At 48.4% G+C, this 21,619-nt stretch overlaps 1 protein-coding gene across 3 annotated transcripts in view; it reads right to left on the reverse strand.

The window, feature by feature from the left end:
• Positions 1 to 21,619, reverse strand: part of SMAD3 (SMAD family member 3) — a 68,916-nt gene that overhangs the window by 4,386 nt on the left and 42,911 nt on the right. For 2 of the 3 annotated variants that reach the window (XM_071441141.1, XM_071441144.1), the window contains exons 2-8: positions 14,566 to 14,759; positions 13,501 to 13,635; positions 12,763 to 12,837; positions 11,944 to 11,994; positions 6,519 to 6,731; positions 3,845 to 3,982; positions 1,475 to 1,619 (exon numbers count right to left, since the gene is read on the reverse strand). In XM_071441141.1, the coding sequence (XP_071297242.1) occupies positions 1,475 to 1,619; positions 3,845 to 3,982; positions 6,519 to 6,731; positions 11,944 to 11,994; positions 12,763 to 12,837; positions 13,501 to 13,635; positions 14,566 to 14,759 (951 nt within the window). The remainder of the gene's footprint in view (positions 1 to 1,474; positions 1,620 to 3,844; positions 3,983 to 6,518; positions 6,732 to 11,943; positions 11,995 to 12,762; positions 12,838 to 13,500; positions 13,636 to 14,565; positions 14,760 to 21,619) is intronic. The other variant, XM_071441143.1, reaches the window with a different exon arrangement.

The raw sequence follows: 21,619 nt of genomic DNA on the forward strand, positions 1-21,619 counted from the left end.
CTCCTCTGCAACAGCCTCTGCCCTGCACTGCTGGCTCCTTTTAAAAACCCACCTTGTCCCTCCGTATTTGTTATGATGATCCCACAGGAGCAGCTTGCTATTTACTGCTCCGATTCCTGGGAACAGGCAGCTCATCCCATGGAGGGACAGAAGGTGTTGATCTAAGCAAAACCCATTTTTCCTTTGCAGACCTTTCCTAGTTAGACAGCAAGGCCCATGTTCACCAAACATGTTCAGTTTCCCCATGCACAAGACAAGGATATTCACTTTTTACTGTACCCTTGGGTTTTAGTAGAATGTGGAAGTGCTGGGAAGAGATGACCCCAAGCCCTGCAGACCCTTCCTGCATCCAGGGGCCCTGCTGGGCCAGAGCTCAGCTGCTCTGACCTTCCCCTGCACAAATCCCTCTTCCCCTCCTGTCGCTCTCCCTGAGCATCTCCAGAAGGCAAAGCACAGAGATGGGGGGGAAATAAAAGGAAAGGGAGACCAAGACATGGAGCCAGGGGCTCTCCCTCCTCTGCTGAGGCATGGCTGAGGTCTTGTTCCAGGCAGGGACAGCTGCTGTGGAGGAGGGAGATTACAAAGCAGGAGAAACAGCCTGGAAACAGCCTCGCTTTACACCCCCACTTCCCTTGGAATCTGGTGATGGGAGGGAGAACCTGAAATCTGTGGGACCAGAGGTGAAAAGGGGACTGACTCTGCTTGGGGGGCTGCCCTGAGCTCCCACCACCATCCCTGTCCCTGTCCATCACAGACTGCTCATGGAATTGGCTTCTCCCCCTTCTGCACCAAATCCTTGGCACAGAGGAGCACTGAACACCCCCATGCAGACTGCTCAAAGGTGAACCAGGGATCAGGGAATGGCCCTCTGGATGCTCCACAGGAACATCTCCATCTCTGCATCAGATGGAGAGCTCTGTGGCACGGAGAGGCAGCCCCGGCCCCGCGGGGATCCCTGGCTTTCCCTAAGTCACGCTCCTCTGCAGCTCATTAGGGCCTGGCTGGGAGCCAGCCCTGAGCTGCTCTGGCCCCAGCTCAGGACGATTTCAAAACAAAATGGACTCCAAACATCTGGAGAAATGAAGAAAGTGGCAGAGCAACGTGCAGGGCCTGGGCCCCAGCTGGTCCTGAGGCCTCTCCCCCTCCTGCAGCAGAGCAGCCCCGGAATGGCAGCGACCCCACAGAGCTTCGAGTGAGGCCACAGCTCTAAAGGGTGCAGAGTTCAATATTTACACATTACCCAGGGTTTAAACCCTCACCAGCTTTCCCTCTCAGAAAACAACACCCATTTTCCACTGAATTGCATTTCCCCTGCTTGTACCAGGAGCAGAGCCTGGGGTGATCCCCGAGCCGATCCCAAGAGCCATGACCCATCCCCGTTCCTGAGCGGGCTGAGCCCCCTGCAGACAGCACTGGCAGCTCTGCAGGGCTCTCCCAGGCGGGAGCAGAGGAGCAGCAGCCCAGGAGGCCCCACCTGTACTCGGCGCCCCAGCCCTTGACGAAGCTCATGCGGATGGTGCACATGCGCGTCAGCTGGTACACGGCCTCGAAGCCCTGGTTCACCGACTGCGCCAGCAGCGCCGCGAACTCCTGGTTGTTAAAAATCTTCAGGTTACAGCCTGGGGGAAAGGACACAGCAGGGACACGGCATTGGCTCGATGGCATTGACAATTCTGGCTTTTCAGAGAATTCCAGGCTGCTTTCCGATGTCCTCAGAGCCCAGGGACAGGAATGGAGGTGCCACATCTTCACAGGGAGAAGGAAAAGGGGAGATTCTGAATGCTGGAGCCCCCCAGCAGACTGTGACTGGAGAGACCAGGCTTGGAAACCTCCTGTGGAACCTCCTTCTCTCTCCTGGACACCATTTCCTTCCTATGGCAATTTAAAGCCTGACTGACTGAGCGCTCAGCAGCAGAGATCCCTGCAGGGCCTGGAGGGGAGGAACGCACAGGCTGAACACAGGAGCAGCTCCCTGTGCTGGACTGACACGGGTCTGTCACAGAACAGGGAAGCTCTGCACTGAAACCACTCTGACACACCAGGAAGCAGCTCTGAGGGTTAAAGAGTGCCAGGGCTGGTGGCAGGGCTGCTCCTGCTAAAATCCTCTCTCCAGTTTCACTACCAGGTGCCAAACACGTTCCCTTCAAAACACAAGTTTTTCCCCTGATGTTTATCCCCAGCTAAACAACTGAGAACAACTTATTCAACTGCTCTTAGGGGAAAAAGGTGAAATATCATAACATCCTTCATAGCTTAGATAAATAAATAAATGCCCCACTCTTTAAAAAGTGTTTCTACGTTTGCTTTCTCCCAGATAACCATAAACAAGTTAAACTCTGAAACCAGGCACTCAGCTAAGGCTCATTTGGGATTCCAACATGGGCCAAGGCTGAAAAACAACATTTGGAGTGGGATGAATTGTGTTTTGCTAAGAATCACTTTGTGAGCCTCTCTCCTGGGCTGGACTCATCTGGTGTGGAGCAAAGGGTGACCACAGCAGCTGCAGGAAGCACTGCCCACTTCAGGAAGCAGAGAAGAGCCCAGGGCTGCAGTCTCAGGGAGCCTGAAGGGAATGTTGAAGGGTGGAAGTGTCAGGGCAAGGCTGAGCTCAGGGAAGGAGGAATAAACTCCAGGAGGATCCCAGGGCTGGATCCCAGTCCTTGGGAACACTTGGGATCAGGTGTCTCCATGGGGGAGAGAGGCAATGACTCCATCCTGTCAACGAGGCAGTGAAGAAACTGCTTCAAACCCAGCAAAGATTGGAAGAACAGGCAGCCAAAGACTGTGGCAAAAGTGGGGAGAGCTGGATCCAAAAGCTGCGCCTGAGCTGGGTCTGAGCGGAAATGTGGGCTTTTCATGTCTGCAGATGTTGACTCCAGCCAGGGTGGACTCCTGTGATGTGGTGGAGAATTAAGTCGTAATTTGCAGCACTGGCAGCTGCATCTGAGAAAGGAAACCCATTAGGATGGGCCAGAGCTTGGAGCGTATGGATCTCCTCTCAAAAGAAAAGAATTCAAATATTTCTAAACAAAGAAGTTCGGTTTTTAAATATATACAGGCTTTTAACTGTAAAAAAGTCAGCTTGTATAAGCTTAGCTAAATAACCAAATTCCATTTCAAACAGCCTCTCCTCTCTTACCAGCTTTTTGCATTTATCTAACAAAAAAGCCTTTTCTTCCCAAGTAGATGAAATAAATTATCTTGTAACCTTTCAGCAAAAACTTCAGACTGTAACCAGAACAACAACATGTCTGCAAATGTGATTTCTTTAGAACAAACCAATTCACACAGAGGAAGGGATTTTACTAGAGACCAGAAAAAAGGAACAATTTAAATCTATTACGGGTGAATCTAAATGAAGAGAAATTTCTTACCATTACTTAGAGGCACAAACAAAATTATCAACGTGTGTGTGAGATAATTACAATACAAAAATGGGCTGATAAAACACTGAAGGAGCAAGTGGCAGATTCTGCTCTAAGTTGTGCTTAGATTCTGTTCTGTCGGGTGAACGTAGTGCAACTACTGGAGACTCCACAGCAGTTTCCTTCAGCAGTACCTCCATCCCTAAAGCTATAAAAATGCCCTGCTGGAATTGTTGAGTGACTACTAAAAGAGTAAAATAGATTTTCCAGAGAATTTGTGGGCTCCCCTTCCCCGGAAGTGCTTCAGGCCAGGCTGGACGGGGCTTGGAGCAGCACGGGGCAGCGGCAGGTGTGGGAGGGGATGTTCCAACCCAACCCAACGCGACCCAGTGTGACCCACCGCACCCACGGTGTGATTTTACAGCAGCCCGGGGTGCCGCGGAGCAGGGCAGTGCCGGCCGGGGCTGTCCGTGCCTTACCTGGCGGGATCTTGCACACCGTGGCCGGGTGCCAGCCGTAGCGCTGGTTGCAGTTCGGGGACTGCACGAAGATGGCGCTGTCGCTGAGGCACTCGGCGAACACCTCCCCGCCGATGTAGTACAGCCTCACGCCGCGGCCTGCCACACAGCGAGGGTCAGCGGGGAAACGCCGGGAAAACACCGGGAAAAACACCGGGAAAAACTGACCCCGGGGACAGGATAGCTCCCTCGGGCGGGGGAACTGACCCCGGGAATAGGATGGCTCCCTCAGGGGCAAAACACCGGGGAAAACTGCCCCAGAGGTTGGGACTGCTCCCTCAGGGTGGGGGGGAAACTGACCCCGGGGATGGGACGGCTCCCTGAGGGTGGAAAAATGTGCCAGGGGCTGGGATGGCTCCCTCAAGGGGAAAACATCGAGAAAAACTGACCCTGGGGATGGGACAGCTCCCTCAGGGGGAGAAACACCGGGGAAAACTGCCCCAGAGGTTGGGACTGCTCCCTCAGGGGGGGAAATACTGACCCCGAGGATGGGATAACTTCCTAAAGGCAAAAAAACTCTGGGAAAAGCTGACCAGGGGCTGGGACAGCTCCCTCAGGGAGGAAAACTTGCCCCAGGGGCTGGGACAGCTCCCTGATGCAGCTCTAAACCAGCAGCTCAGATACCAATGATGGAAACTCTGTCCCACTGGACATTCCAATGAACTGCTCCATGGCAGGCGAGCTGAGGGAGGCAGGAGCACCAGCTCCAGTTGGAATTGTACCTCCAGCCCCAGCCAGGTCCCTCCAAACACATGCACACTGATAGTTTCCATATGAATGTTCTATCAGTTACACATGAAAGCCATCTTTTCTATCAGTTACCACATGAAAATCATCATTTCTTCTGAAAGTCATCCCAGCTGGACACAACTGTTTGGAGATTTACTCAATGATTTAGAATGGAATTCCAAGGCACTTGCAAATCCTTGCCTTTTGCTAGAGATGACTTTGTGTACAAGGACACATACATTGCCCATAGGTGTTTACACAAATCATTAAAATCTCAGTTAATAGAGGAACAAAGTTGAAGAATACATTTTGTTGCTCAAATAAACATTTGATGTGGTCTCACATTCCTGTTTGAATGTGCTGCTTTCATCCTTCAATTGAGCAGAAGGAGTCTGCTGCATTTAAAATCTGATTTCTGAATCTTGGTGGGTTCTGGGCATTGGAATATAATAATCTTCAAAACAAGTGAGGAAAGATCCTCCTGTGCAAGAGGGAGGGTTCTCCAATTGCTCAGGAAAGGGGAGCAAAATTAGGACAAAAATTGTGTTCATTTTTGATAGGAGTCAGCAGAAAACAGTAAAGAACAAGCAATTGACTTTTAGCAAAATTGCAGAAATTTGGGATGTTCCACTTAGCACAAGTTTCACTGAGAACAAATTGGCTGGGACCTTGGAGGAAAAGTGGAAATTGAGATGACAATCAAGGAGCTCAGTTTCCATTTATAAAAGGTCACTCAGAAAATAAAACAGTGCAGGAGGGGGAAAGAACACAGAAAATGATCCCTGACATCCCTCCAGATACACAGTGCATGAAATGGTTTTAATTCTATGACATGCAGCAATTTTAGCATTCCTTGGTGCATTTTTATATTATGATTATGTGTAAAAACACAATTAGCATTGTATGGGGGATCAAGCCTGATATTCCCACCCAGGGCTCTAAACCTGCTAACAGAGGGCTTTGTAGAGGGGTGTTTGAGGAGGGGTTTCTGTGAAGGGGTTTTTGTGGAGGGTTTTTGGAGGAGTGGTTTTTGTGAAGGGGTTTTTGAGGAGGGGTATTTGAGGAAGGGTTTTTGTGGAGGGTTTCTGAGGAGAGGTTTTTGAGGGGGGATTTTTGAAGAGGGGTACTTGAGGGGTTTTTGTGGAGCAGTTTCTGAGGAGGGGTTTTTGAGAAGGGGTATTTGAAATGGGGCTTTTGTGGATGGGTTTCTGAGGAGGGGTATTTGAGGAGGGGTTTCTGTGGAGGGTTTTTGAGGAGGGGTTTTGAGGAGGGGTATTTGAGCAGGGGTTTCTGAGCAGGGGTATTTGAGCAGGTGTATTTGAGCAGGGGTATTTGAGCAGGGGTATTTGAGCAGGGGTATTTGAGCAGGGGTTTTGAGCAGGGGTATTTGAGCAGGGGTATTTGAGCAGGGGTATCTGAGCAGAGGTATTTGAGCAGGGGTTTCTGAGCAGGGGTATTTGAGCTGAGGTATTTCAGCAGGGGTATTTGAGCAGGGGTATCTGAGCAGGGGTATTTGAGGAGGGGTTTTGAGCAGGGGTTTCTGAGCAGGGGTATTTGAGCAGGGGTTTCTGAGCAGGGGTATTTGAGGAGGGGTTTTGAGCAGGGGTTTCTGAGCAGGGGTATTTGAGCAGGGGTTTCTGAGCAGGGGTATTTGAGCAGAGGTATCTGAGCAGGGGTATTTGAGCAGGGGTTTCTGAGCAGGGGTATTTGAGCAGGGGTTTCTGAGCAGGGGTATTTGAGCAGGGGTTTCTGAGCAGGGGTATTTCAGCAGGGGTATTTCAGCAGGGGTATTTGAGCTGAGGTATTTGAACAGGGGTATTTGAGCAGGGGTATTTCAGCAGGGGTATTTCAGCAGGGGTATCTGAGCAGGGTTTGGGCTGTCCCCCTGCCCAGGGCAGCGAGTTACCGATGTGGCGCCGGGTGAGCTCCACGGCCGCGTTGCGGTTGACGTTGGACAGCAGCCCCAGGCAGAAGCGCTCCGAGTTGGAGGGGTCGGTGAAGCCGTCCACGGTCATGGAGGGCTGCGAGGCGTGGAAGGTCTCCCCCACCCTCTGGTTGAGCTCATAGTAGGATATGGAGCACCAGAAGGCCGGCTCGCAGTAGGTCACGGGCTGCAGGTCTGCACCAAGCAACAGCCAAATCAGCCACAGCAAGGGAAAGGGGGATGGAAAAAAAACAACCCAGCTGGTTGGAACATTGTTCTGCTTCATTCCTCAGGCTCACTTCAACCAAGGTTTCATTTTAATGGACCACAGCAAGGAGGTGACATCAGCCCTGGAGCTTCTGGCACATGGAGCAATCGCAGACAGTCAAAGGCATTACTCACTTAGCAAGCGGGCTGTCACTGAGCAGCCTCGCACTGGGGGGAAATTAATCAGCTTTACTATGAAATGTGGGATCCCTTTTAGGTAGCCAGTTCCTTAAGGAGACAAAGAAAAGGAAGGAGCAGAAAATCTTGGCAAGCATAAAGCACAAAGCTGCTGTCCATAGCACAGGTGTGTGCTGCACTCTAAATCTGTGCACTTGCAATCAATAAATCCAACTTTCCTTCTCACTGACCCTGCTGTGACCTCTCTGGCACTGGTGAAACCAGTAGAGTCTGAAATATGCCCCAAACTGCCTTTAACAGTGGCATCAAAGCGATTTAAAAACCTTCTCCCAGTGCACTGGATCTCAAACCATCACAGGAAAATCCATTTTCCCAGCAGGTGAAGGCTCAGCTCTTCCCCTGGGGTCCTGCTTTGCCTCATGGACTGAAGCCAAGGGCTGAAGCTGAGGAGCAGAGGGAGCTGAGGCGCCTCAGGAAGGCAGGTGGGCACTCAGACAGCACTGAGTGATTTCACTGCTCCCCCTGAAGCCCAGGAGACTCCAGCAGAGCCAGGCTCAAGGAAAATTTCCTGGAAATGCAGCCCAGGGAGGTGCCCAGCCCTGCTGAGAGCCAAGCTGAGCAGGGACTGCAAGGCAGACCCAGCCAATTGCTGAGTGTTCTCCACACCCAGTGCAGGAGAGGGACTCCCTCCAGCCCTCCCCCCAGTTTATCACTTCATCCCCATTCAAACTGTGCTTAAAGACACAACAGAAGAGCTCCCATCTGGCCAAGGAGTTAACATCAAGCAGCAAAACCCAGGTTTTTCCACAGGCTTTCCCATCTGCTGCTCCTGCAGGGCTTAGGAGAATGTGGGGCTTAAGAGATAACTCCAAAAAAAATCCAAGAGAGGTTTTGACCACCCCAGCCTCCTCTCACACTGACCAGGGTCTCTGCAGAGGTTTGGGAGTCTTTTCTCACCTGTACCTGTTCCTCCATAACCTTCAGGCACAGGCTGGAGGAGCCAAAAGGCACATTGGCTTCCCCTCCACTGCTGGAACTGTTCCCAAAGCAGCCATTCATCAGGAAAATCACTTTGGTTTCTGCTTTGTTACAAGCTTTGCTGACAGCAAACAAGGAATTGAATAGAAGTACATCTGGGGAACTCTGTAATCCTTAGCAGGCTTCAAAATCCATGAAATTTGGAGCTTGTACCCATTCCCAGCTTCTTTTACCTGCCACTTCCTCACATTTGAATTTTACAGCTCAAAGCAAGCCCCTCTCTTGATAGAAACAGATTATTTCACACATCCACGAATGACACAAGTTTACTGTCCCTGCCTGTTTCTCCTGCACATCCCATTTGTGTTCCCACTGGAAAATGCCACACCAGGCAAGTTTTTCCAGCAGCAGCTGTGGCCACCTCAGGACTGCTGTGGGCTCTGTGGCCCCAGCAGAGTCTGGAGAGAGGCCCAGCAAACACCAGCTCTGCCCAGAGCCTCCCAAGGTGAGTGCACCCACCAAAGAAAACAGATCAGTTCCACATGACTGGGCTCTTACTCCACATCCAAGGGCTTTTCTAATCAAAAGGCTGCTCAGCTCCAGAAAAATCAACTTGTGTTGATCCTTAAGTAATACCCTCAGGTTGGTGCTATTCAAGTTATAAAAACACTGAAACCTCTCCATGGTTTTGTGGTCCTTTCCTTCAGAAACCACCTCCACCTCGCTGGGGCTCAAGGGAACTGTGGATTCCTCACTGAAGGATGTACAGAAATTTTATTTCTGGCTTATCTGCAGCCTGAGGAAAGACATAAACCAACAAATCCTGGTTTGAGGAAAAGCTTGTCTCTAAAAACTGCAACCAAGTTTTTAATGATGCTGCTTTCTCCTGTGATTTGTAGTTTTAAACCTCAGCTTAAGCTGCTGTGGGATGGGCAAGTTCTCTCTTGTGTCAGAGCTGTCCTAAATATTCATTTTCAATTTATGGCTTCAGTGTTTGGGGAAAAGGAAGAGAATGCAGCTCTGCTGAAGCCAAAGAACCCTGTGGGGGTACACAATCAATAAAACAGGACACATGAAACCCAGGCAATTCCTGCCTGAATCACCTCTGCACAATTTCAGCCTTGACTCAGAAACAGCTTTGCTGTCAGAAGTGTCCTCTGGGCCCTGGGATGGTCCCAGTCCTGCATCCTCCCTGCCAGATCCAAGTCCTGGGGAACATCTGCTGCCTGCTCTGCTCCCCCTGTGAGCACAGGAAGCTGCTACCCTGCTTCCAGGGAGTGTGGCTGATCACAGCGTTCCTCACAGCTCAGAGACGTTTCCAGCTCTACCAATCCCAGCCCCTCCTTGGGAAGGAGGAGATGCTCCCTTCCCTCTGCAGGCAGGGAAGGCTGGCTGTGCCCTGGGACAAGGGACAGAGGGACATGGATGTGACCAGGGGCCATGTGCTCGCTGCTCTGACAGCCCCTGCGTCAAGCATTCAGTGGAGCAATCCCTGACAATGGATTTCCTGTGCTCCAGGGATGGCCCCCTCGAACAACAATGTGTGTGTGACCACAGGGCTGCTCCTCAGCCAGCCTCAACTCCCTGACTTCATTCCCAGGGCCCACAGAATGCTGGCAACTCTCCTTTCATTTTGTTTTTAGTATTTCCCTCGGTTCGTGTTTCAGCAATAGGGAAGAGATCCTTGGATCTTGTGACTTCCACTTAAAGCTTTTGTTTGACAACTGAAAACTTGACAACTGTAATTTGGAACCAAAACTCCAACACTTCCAACTCCAACACAAACTGAAAGGAGAATTTAAAAAAAAACCCCAATATGTTACCTTGCAACGCTTTTGTGCCTGGGAATGGAAAGATGAAATTCCCTGAGCTGCTTCCATGCCACGTTTCAGCCTGACATGGAAAACCTGCCCTGGGCCTCCAGGTAACCCTGCCCCTGGTGTCACACTTGGTTTGCCTTGTGCTGCTTTATTGCCTCTGACCTCCCTGGAATATGGCCATGGGATTTAGGTCCAAAGTTCAGTTTACACAAAGTGAACTGTCTTAAAAGCTTCAGGTAGCTCTGCTCAAATAAACAAAGCAATTCTGGGACATTGTTTTCTTCATGGCAAAGCCCCCCCTCTGCTCCAGAGCTGAGAAACCCCTCCTTGCACACACTGCTGGGTGTTTGGATTTCTGTTCCATTTTCCCCAGAGATACACACAGGAAGCCTCACTGGACTCCTGCAGAGCAAAGTCCAGCCCTAGACAGCGGGGTTTGCTTATCCTGGAATGACAGGAGTGCTGCAGCAGCTCACCAGCAGCTCCTTCCTGGGCTGTGACCATCAGGCTGAAGGTCTGATTTCCCTGAGAGCAGCTCCTTGCTGCAGATAAACCATTTACAACACTCATGTGATGCCAATTTTGCCCTTGGACACTTTTAAGTGTGGCTCAGCTGCTCTTTCATTTATTATTTCGTAGCTTCCTCAAAGGCAAAACTTTACAATAAAATTAAAAGCAACAAGAAGTTCTTCATTTGTGGAAGCTCCTGCCTGAGAGCAATACATATGGTTTGCAAGAATTCAAAGGCGTTTTTTAATGCTGGTAAATTAAACTGCTTCTCTGCTGTCTGCTCCTCAGACTACAAAGAGACTCCTCATGCTTTACCAGCTTCACCTGCTCCTTTTTTTGTCCCCAGACAGCACCTGAGACATTTGATGTGTTACTAACCAGTGTTCCTGTCAGGGGGTCTGTTTCCTAGGAACTCCTCTCTGCCTTATGGAAGGCAGATACCACTTGCCAGGTTGAGTTTGTTACATGGAATTGGCTTTTATTTTTAGATTGAAGAAAAAGGAAAAATTGCAGGAAAAACTGCAAGAAAATTGCATCAGCTCCCAGGCAGCACGCTGGGAAAAATGAAATAAAAATGTCTCAGTCATGCATTTTCTTCTTGGGCTGTAGCAGTTAAAGAAATAAAAGTTTTGGGTCACCATGGCAATATTAAAAAAAAAAGGGGGGGAAAGAAATCCTCTGTTCAACAGCCCCAAGATATCCAAAAGTCAGCCAATGACTGACAAATTTTGGAGCAGTGTCAAAGTCCTGTGTGCCAGGATTAAAAGCATATGTAAACTTTATGGCCATGGTTATTCCAGAGGAGTCTCAAGTGGGCTCTGTCTGCTGCCTTAATGAACAGTTGGGGAGCTGATCCTGCAGCCAGGCAGAGCTGCGAGGGATTTTTATGGCACAGCAATTCCAAACAGGGCAGGAGCTCAGAGTGGTGGAGATCAGAATGAAAAGAAAGGGTGGAACTTTTGAGGTAACAGAGGGGTAGAGAGCCACAAAAGCTCTCGTGATGTCTGAGGTTCTCCTCAGGGTTCCCCTGTTTCTGTCCCAGGTGTGGGATGAGTCAGTGCCAGCCATGGCCTGACAGAGCCCTTGGGGCTGGAATGTGCTCCCTGTGCCCAGGATGGAGCTGGGGGGAAAACAACTGCAGATTGCAGAGTGATTTAGGTTTGGGTGAGGAAAAGCAGCTGCTGTGAGCCACATCAGCATCTGTGCTTTGTGCATCTCCCCCACCACCACCACCTCTGGAATGCTGTCCATGATCTCTCCATTCCCTGGCATTCCTGCACATTCCCTGCTTAGCTGGGCTTTCCACCCCCACACCAACCAATCTCCTCCACTTCTCTCTGCTCAGACCATGCTCAGTCTCACAGAATCACACAATTCCAGGATAGATTGGGTTAAAAGGGACCTTAAATCCCATCCAGTTCCATCCCTGCCTTGGCCAGGGACACCTTCCCCTGTCCCAGGGTGCTCCAGCCTGGCCTTGGGCACTGCCAGGGATCCAGGAGCAGCCCCAGCTCCTCTGGAATTCCATCCCAGCCCTCACCACCCTCCCAGGGAACCATTCCCACATCCAACCCAAAGCTGCCCTCTGGCAGATTCAAACCATTGGAATACTGCAAGAAGTGCCCAACTTCAACAGCATCACCCAAATGTCACCCTCTTGACTGTAATTACAGCTCCCAGGATCATGTGCTTACCCAGGTTGTTGTGTGCTGGAGACATGGGGTTTGGTGATAAGTTTGGAGAACCTGAAAATCCAGAAGGGGTAATTATTGCTATGGAATCTGCACCAGGAAAAACATTCACAGGATCTGCAGGGCTGCCCAGGCTTGTTGGAGGGACAGCCCAGTGCTCACTGCAGGCTCATTTCTGACACTGCAGCTCCTCTCATGTTCACTGCTCCTTACAGGAGCTCTCAAATATCAACTTGCTGCCCCTTCACAGGGAATTCACTGGAGTTTAACCCATTAATGTCCCAAACTGAGCAGCACTTGGCTGTTTTGCTTTCAGGTATCATCCTGACAAACTCAGTTAGCTGGGCATTAAAGAGCTTGGGTGCACATTTGCCAGACAAAATAAAATTAAAACCATAAGACTTTATATCCTAAATCCTGCTGGGTTTGGGACAATGGAGTGTTGGATCAGGTTACACAGATCTGACCAAAAAGCTGTCAGAATTTAATCCTCCATCATGTAAATTTGCCACCAATTCTGGGCCTATATTTTCAGTATCTGCACTTGGATGTCCCATGGATGCAGACAGATGGTGCAGCCCATTTTTACATTTCCTTTCACACCGTTCTGAGCTGGTTTCTTTATTTTTTTTTCTATAATCAAGGAAGTCCATGACATCTGAACATTAATATGGGCTATTTGAACATAATATATGGATTATTTGAACATAAATTAGGTACCCTCATTCCAAACTACTACTTTTTGTGGTAATGAGAGAAAACCTGGACATTCAACTTCCTTTGGGACACAGCCACTAAATTAAAACCCCAAAGGCGACTCACCTGCATCCATGCTGGGGTTCATCTGGTGGTCACTGGTTTCTCCATCCTCACTCAGATAGCCTGGAGGAGGGGTCTCTGGAGGCACAAAACCATCACAACACTGTCAGTGCAACTGAAAAGTCGGGATTTTAGGCACCAAAAACATTCACTTTGTCATTCACAAGGAGCTCAAATTCTTTTTTATTACTTTTCTTTCTCAAGCTGCTGGAAGGAGGAGCCAGCACAGCCAGGGTGATATCCATATTTGTGAATAACAGAGGAGGGAGAAAACAAAAAAATCCGGATTTTCAGTCCCATGAAACTTTAAGCCACGGAGGCAGTTTTCTGTCCACATATTTCTCCTCTCCTGGAGTGCAGCTGCATAACTTGTCAATGCAAATAAGGTGTAAATTGCTTGTAAAATAGATACATAAATAGAAAAGCTCAATTCCATCAGAAACTTGGAGAGTTTTACTCAAAATGGCTGAATTTCATCCAAATCTCAAGCCAGTAAGGAAACATCCAGTTTAGGTTTCACAATAAACTGAGGTTGTACCACTGAATGCAGAGGTGAGTTTAAACCCAACAAAACAAAGCCATGAACATGCTGAGTGCCCCATTGACAATTCCCAGCTGTTTCTGCACTCCGTAGCTCCGGAGGAACGCTGGAAAGGAAGATTGCCAGGTTGGGATGCCCAGGCAGGATTGCCTGAGCTCTCTGCCCCTTCCCTCTGCTCCCTGATGGAAGACACAAGGTACCTGGAATGTAGTTGCTCTGGGGCTCGATACCTGCAGGGAAGTTAGTGTTCTCTGGGATGGAGTGGCTGTAGTCATCCAGGGGCGGGAACTCGGCCGGGATCTCCGTGTGCCGGGGCACCAGCACCGGGGGCAGCACTGCCAGGGAAAACAGCGAGAAAGGCAGTGAAACAGCAGGAAACAGGAGCAACCAGGCTGGAGTGACACCTTTAAACACAGGGGCTCCTTAAGGGACAGGATTTGATGTTTGCCTCTGGAATAGCAGCAGCAGGTGAGGATGCTGTTTATTCCCAGCTGGGAATGGCATAGAGCTTATCTGAGCACATCTGGTCTCTCTGCCCCCTTCCAGCTCTGCTGGAAGCACCATTTAAGAGATGGTGCACCCCATGATTCCCAAGGAATGAGTTTCCCATAGGATGGAGCAGGCAGGTGGGATTAGCATAAACATCCTGCCTGGCTCTGCAGATCTGTGCTGACATGCAGCAGAAGCTCCTGCAGCTCCAGATCAAAGTCTCTTCCAGAGGCAGGAGGAGACTCCAGAACAGGAAGCTGGGAGCTGTTCTTAGACCCAGCTCAAGTTTATCCTGAATTTAACCCCAGCAGTGGGGGATGCACAGAACACTGCTATGGTTCCTGCTGTGAGTTATGTGCACACAATACACATTGGGAGCCTGCTCACTTGGATTTCATCAATTCCCAATGATCTTTTCCCCCTGAGTGCAGGTTCATAAATTATCCTACTACATAGAGGAAGGGATTATCACCAATAATAAACCCACTGTGCCTGGGAATGCCCTGGGAGATGGCTCCTGCTGCAGGAGAGGCTGAGCAGGGATCCCCTGGGAATGCCCTGGGAGATATCCCCTGCTGCAGGAGAGGCTGAGCAGGGATCCCCTGGGAATGCCCTGGGAGATGGCCCCTGCTGCAGGAGAGGCTGAGCAGGGATCCCCTGGGAATGCCCTGGGAGATGGCCCCTGCTGCAGGAGAGGCTGAGCAGGGATCCCCTGGGAATGCCCTGGGAGATGCCCCCTGCTGCAGGAGAGGCAGGAGGGCAGGGCTGTGCTGTACCTGGGGTCTCCACTCTCTGGTAGTGGTAGGGGTTGACGCAGACCTCGTCCTTCTTCATGTTGAAGGCGAACTCGCACATCTCCATGGCGCGCAGCTCGTGGTGGCTGTGCAGGTCGGGCCAGCGCCACAGGCGGCAGTAGATGACGTGGGGGAGGCCCTTCCTGTGGGACACCTGCAGCCTTCCATCCAGGGACCTGCACACGAGCACACAGGCCTGAGAGCCTGCACTCACACCAGGACACAGGGCAGCTTCTGTCTGGCACAGTCACCAACCCCTGGCACGGTCACCAATACCCGGAGCTGCCAGGCTGCTGCTGGTGCCCATCCTCAGGGCGAGGATTTCACCCCAAAAGCAGTAAAATCCTGGAATCCCAGCCTGGTTTGGGTTGGAAGGGATCATAAAGCCCATCCAGTGCCATGGCAGGGACACCTCCCACTGTCCCAGGCTGCTCCAGGCCCCAGTGTCCAGCCTGGCCTTGGGCAGTTCCAGGGATCCAGGGGCAGCCCCAGCTGCTCTGGGAATTCCAGCCCAGCCCCTCCCCACTCTCACAGGGAACAATTCAGTCCCAGTATCTCATCTAAACCCTCTGTTAGCCTCTGAGACCATTCACCATGTCCTGTCCCTCCATCCCTTGTCCCAAGTCCCTCTCCAGCTCTCCTGGAGCCCCTTTAGGCCCTGGATGGAGCATCCTCAACAAATAATATTTGTTTTATGCAACAGCTCTGCTCTGGATTTACTTTTGGATATCTGGATTTTTAAATTTTTTTCTTTACTATTTTATGGTTGATGAGGAGGCAGAGACAAAAGCTACAGCCAGTAAGAAGAGGACAATTCAGTGGTACTGAAAACACTGACATTCCTAAACAAGCAGGGTTTGCACAGCTCTCAGCCAAATCTGCTGTGCTTGGAAAGGTGTTGCATCTTAAAATGTGTGTTAATAAACCTGGACTCTTAAAACACAGATAGATGAATTTTCATTGTGACAAAATCAATATAGAGACCATTTATGTAAATTTACCTACTATGTCTATATAAAGTTCAGGAACCTTACAAACAACCAAGACTTCCAGTTTTATTTCCAAGTTGCAGCTTGAAATCAAATATAGAGTTTTTACAGCATTGCTTATTTTTATTTTTACATCTACCCTGTGTCTCCTCCAGCTCATTTTTCAGCTAATCCCACCCTCACCCCAGAGCAGCCTTTTCCTAGCAAACCTTCCCAGGAAGCAGGACAGGAGTTTTCAGCTCCTCTCCAGCAGAGCAAAAAGCTGGAGCAGGGTCTCCTCCACCCTGGATGAATGGGAGCTGCCCCCAGGCACTTCCTTTGAAGTCTAACCCTTCATTTCCCTTGCTTTTCCTAATGACCCAAATGAAACACTTCAGGGCTTTGGTGAAATGAAATATTTCTCTTTTTTAATTTGTCAAGGAGAGAGAAAAATAAAGAAAATTGAAATTTTACTCGGAATTATTTCCCCTGGTTCTTTGTGTTGGCAGGAGAGTCAGAAAAACAAAGTGAACCCAAAGCAAAGCACACAAACAATTATCCCAAAGAGGCTGGGCTCATCTTGGCTGCCCTAACAGAGTTTTCCCAAAAGCTCCTCTGGCAGAGCTTGGTACCACACACACCTCTGCAAACACTGCTACAACAACAGGCAAGGCAAAGCACAACTGATTCCAGCCAAACTTGGGGAATATTCCCAAGGAGAGTGGCTACACCTGAGCTTCTGGGAAAGCTGGGAATTCTGGTGTTGATTTCACTGGAGCCAAGACTGCAGTGATGTGACCTCAAAACTAATCAGGTTGCAAAAACTTTAAAAAAATACATATCAAAATATTAACTGAATTTAGCAAAAGGAGATGAGACAAGGAATAAACCAGGAGTGCTTCTCCATCCCCCTCACCTCTGCCTGCTTGGCAGCATTCCTTGCATCCAAGTGAGGAAAAAAGAGCAAAAAGAAGGCTCAGAGAGAATATTCCAAGTATCCCAGCAGTGGGAATGTTCCTCCTGCTCCCAGTCTCCAGCAGCTTGTGGACACTGTGGATTTGGGCTGAGCAGCTGAGGTGGGCATTAACCCAAAATGTGTTTGACTTTGGGCTGATTTCCAAGGATGGGGCTCTCCCTGCATTCCCCAATAACAACCTCCCCAGTCAGCTGGGTGGAAAGGGCTCTTCCTGCCCCCACCCAGGCTCTGCCCACAGCACAGACACAGATGGAATTCCTGCACTCTTATCTGAGAGACTTTACATGACACAGCCATCTGGTTTCTTTTCCAATCCAGCAACCTCCCCCCTCCCCTCCACAAGAGATAAGGTAAAAGGAATGATATTCCCAAAAGGCCTGGGGGTTCCTTGGGTTTTCCTGGCTGGGAAATCTCTCCTCAGGCTCCCCATGGAGGGGACAAAGCAGCATCACCTGCACGTCCTTGGGAACGTGGCTGGGGAACAGGGCAGCTCCACCTCCTCCTGCTGTCCTGCCCCAGCCCTCCAGGAGCATTTTCCTCAGCCCTCAAGGAGCTTTTTCTCCCAAGGAACAACTCCTGATGTGGCTGAGGTGGGGCAGGAGATGAGAGGAGCCAACACTGCTCTGCCAGGGCAGCCCCAGGGTGACCCCAGCACATGTCCCATAAGCCATCCCATAATGGTCTCCAGGGCACACACAACTTCTTCCCTCTCCTGGTCCTGTTCTGAAGCACGGGCTGATCCCAAGGGCTGATCCCAAAGCATCCCAGAGCTCAGCACATCCAGACTTCATTTCAATCAGCAGAATTTAACCCCAGATTTCCCTGCGGACACTGAGCTGCTCCTCCCTTTTACCTTTCCTCCAACCAGCCTGGGCTGAGCAGCCCTCCCTGCACAACTGCCTTGATACATTTATTATTCCATACTATTTAACAAGATTGCTTTTGAAACTACCAAACATTTTTGGGCAAAATTTAGTACTGGATTTTTCTCTAAAAGCCAGCATGTTGCAATGTATTTGCAAGGGTTAGGCCATAGTGGGCAGCAGCCAGCCTGCTGCTAAGTTTGTTATCAAAACCCCAGCAATTTGTCAAAGCTATTAGAACAACAATTGTACTAAATTAAGAAAGAAGAGGCTGAGAAACCAAATACCAAGACCACAAAAACCAGATAAGAGAAGACTGAAACACCTGGACTATAACCAATCATCCACTCCAAGAAATACAAACAGCAAATGAGTGAACACGACAGAGACACCAGTCAACAAGTGTGCACTTAGTCAACTGTAAAATCTATAAATATACGTGTAATACAAACAATAAACAACTTCTACTTAATCATTTTAAACACTTATACAAGAGTCCTACATTTCCCACAAAACCAACACGTTTGTGCTTTGTCATCCAAGTATTCCTGCACTGCGTGGAGTCCTCGAGAACCAAAACCCCCTCAGGCTGAGCACCTTTAGGATGGATCCATCCTTAAAAACCATTTCCTAGGGAAATTTACCACAACAAGCTGCCTCTCCAAGGCCAAAAGCTGCTCAAAGAGCAAAGGGCAACAGTGAGGCTTTAATGGCAAAACCAGGGAGGAGAGGGAAAAAAATGACAGCAACATTGAAGATTTATTTTTAAACAATCTGTCTGAACTAAACAGGAGAATATTGCACAACCTGAATTTGATTTCCAGGCCTGATTGGGGTTTTTTTCTGCTTGTTTGGGGTTTGTTGTTGTTGGGGTTTTTCTGTTGGGTTTGTTTTGTGGTTGCTTTTTTTAACTGTATTTAATTTGTAAGATCCTGGATTGCGAAAGACAAAAAACCCACCCCACGTTCTGAAAGGTTTTGGTCATTTTATTTGTTCCTCTTTGAGCATTTAGCAGCTATCTTTAGATGGATACTGCAACTCTTCCTTGCACCCATTCTCCTGCTGTAAAAGCAAAGCTGAAATTAGGGGTGCAAAAACCAGGAAGGAAAATCACCTAGATCACTTTTAAGGAAAGTGATTAAGGAATCAAATAGTTTCACCCAGGTTGGAAAAATTCAGATTTACTCCATTAGAGATCCAATCCCTTCCCCTCCCCATCAGTTTTATATCCCTGTCATTAACCTTGCAAGAGAGCAAAATGCCTGAAAAATTCAAGTATCCAGCAACACCAACGTGTGCAAAAAAAAAAAAAAGAAAAAAGGAAAAAAAGAAAAACCATCAGAAGAAACAGTGAAATTATTCACTTTAAAAACCACGAGCAGGAGCTGGTTTTTAAACCCATGACTACTAAGTTGCCAGTTGCTCTAAAATTCTAAAATTCACCAAGAACTGTGGCCACAGGCTGTGATTTTCTCCTGAACACAGAACATGGTAAGTAGTTCCTTACTGGCCCTGCATCTGGGCTGCAGCAGGGAAATTAGCATTTATTCCTGTAGCAGAATCCACAGGGCTTCACTGAGCACTTGGAGAAAATCTCAACTTTCCCTCAACAGCGGCCAAATCAACAAGAGGGAATAAAAAAATGACCCACACAGCACATTTGTAACTCCAGAGCTGATCCTTTGCCATCTCTTTCCCCTCAATTTGCTCAGCATCGCTGAATTTTCCAACTTCTGGGGCACTTCTAACAGTGCTGTCATTCAAAGCCTGGAAAAAGAAGTTCCCTGTGTCAAGCTGAGGTTTGCAATGTGCTGCCAGAGAGGAAACTAATAATTAACACTCCTGTTTAAAATTTATAGAAGACTAAAATAATTAATAAATGTAATTTTCAGCATATGTCTATGGAGAGGGGAAGTTTTTATAACCTCAAAATGAATGGAGTTAAAGGATTTTCCCAAAAGAGTTGGTGGCAGAGCCAAGACGAGGAGAGAAGAGCGAATCTCTCCCTCAATACTCTCAGTGATCACCCCTGTTTTGTGCTGGTAAATCTCTCATCTGGTTCTTTCTTCCCACTAAAATCCTCTTTTGGATTTGGAAGGAAACCACACATCCTTTACAAAACAACCCACAGCACCAGGTAAAGGGAAATTCATCTTTTCTTCTGGTGCTGCACAATTCCTCCGCTGGAGTCTCATTTGTTCTGGGTCTGCAAAGGAGCTGACAATAGCAAAAATTACCAAAATCTTTTGTGTGAATGGATTTTACCTGCCCATTTCCATCCCAGTCTTTGCAGCCTCCCCTTCCCCCTCTCCAGAGCTGAAGAACTCCAGCCCTGGGAGTTGATGTCAGGATCAGATTATGACAGCATGAGTCATTTATTAAGATTCCAGTAAGCTCTTTAGCAGGTGCCTTGAGACCGTATTTTTCAGAGTCTAATTTCACATTCAGACATAAGTACATTTTATTGGTTTACCATAAACTCTCTGCCCATTGTTGCTGCTCCACAGAGCCTTGTCCCCCTTCCAATCTCAGTTTAATTCATATTTCTTTGAAGCTATGGAGAGATCTCATTTTCTCCTATATCACCAACTGTTTTTTCTCCTGTATTTTTCACTGATCTCTGTTATTTACACCCCTTCTGTTTCTGCCCCAGCTACAGGATATTGGTTGGTGGCTACCAAACCCAGCTCCCTCTCCTCTATTTTTAGCCATTTTGTAATTTTATGCCCCTCTATTTCTTTCAGCTCCTCCTTTTCCTGATAGCTGGGAGCACAGCAAACAAATAAGATACCCCAGAGAGCCAAGCACACACCCTCCCACCCCAGAAAGGACAGAATTTATCCTAATGCTTAATTAAGGCTTAATCACAAATCCACTCCCAAACTTCCTACTAAACGTTCCAATATTTCTGCCTTTTCTCCGTAGAAAATTAGGGGTGAAGTGGAATTTGAGGTTGTGTTTCTGAAGGTATTGCATCCCTGGTACCTCTAAATGTGAAACCCAGTTTTTCTAAGCAGTCCTGGTCCTTTTATTTATTTCAGCAAAGTTTATTGGCCCAAATCTGTGCCAGACTCACTAAAATTTATTTGTGCTTGAGCCTTAAGGGTGCAGGGAGTGGACCCAGGAGAGGTTTCTGAACGTGCTTTTTTGAAAAGTCATTTATCAGAGCTCGTCATTCCTTCCCAGAATCCTGTCTTTAACTCCAGAGCTGAAATCCAAAACCCAGCACTCTTTCATCCAAGCAAAGCAGCAACTTCCCCTCTCCCAGGAGACTCCAGGCATCCTGATGGGGCCATGGGCTTGCATGGGCAGGGCACTTTCAGGAGGAGGAAAGGGATGGATGGAAATGCCAAGGAAATTCAGATCATCTTCCCTAACCCAGAGTGCATCCACAACAAAAGCATTTCAAGGAGACTGAATTACTGGAGCACATGGCAATCAAAAAGAAGAAAAATGCAAAAAAAAGCTGCTGTAAAGCTCAGTTATTCTGTCAGCCTCCATGGTACTTACACTGATTTACATTTAATATCCAGTTTCTATGTGCATCTTCTTGATGCTGTAGAGAAAAAAAACACTCCTATTTTCACTGAAATCAAGAGAGTTCTGCAAATCAGCATCAGCTGTTGATATAACCCAGATAAACCAGAGCAAGAGAACCCAGGAAAGAAAGGAAAAAGAAACTTGTGCTGCACAGTGCTTGGACAGAAGCCTCACACCAAGAACTGCTGCCCCAAATATGTGTGTGCTAACAAAAGCAAAAGGGATTATCTGAGGGAGGGGGGAAAATGACAGTTTTAAGACCTTGGCCTCCCCCTCACAATATATACAATTCCCAGTGCCTTCAACAGAACCTTCATATAAATACCAGAGTCGGAACTGGCTCCTCAGACAATGTTTGTGCATTCTATCAAGTTGGGGCATAGCCAACATTTCTTATGGAAACATTTCTGGTGGTCCTGGACAAAGAACATGTTTACTTTATAGCAGATATAGCTAAAAATACATTGTGCTCCAGCCTCCAATTATCTTGTTTGGAATAGTTTGAGGCTGCTCAAGGCTCGTTGCTGTTATTTTCTTTATAATACAGTGAAAATGTTGCTGCTTTTCCTGTAATTTGAAAAGCAGCTATTTGCAGGTTTGCCCATCTGTGTTTGGACCTCCCCCACACGGATAATGAGATCCAGGGTGAAATTTTCCAGAGTGCCCATCTCCCATTTTCAAAAGCAACT

The sequence above is a fragment of the Agelaius tricolor genome, unplaced genomic scaffold (assembly GCF_023055355.1).
Source record: "Agelaius tricolor isolate 1412-34295 unplaced genomic scaffold, bAgeTri1.0.p SCAF_16, whole genome shotgun sequence".
Taxonomy (NCBI): Eukaryota; Metazoa; Chordata; class Aves; order Passeriformes; family Icteridae; genus Agelaius; species Agelaius tricolor.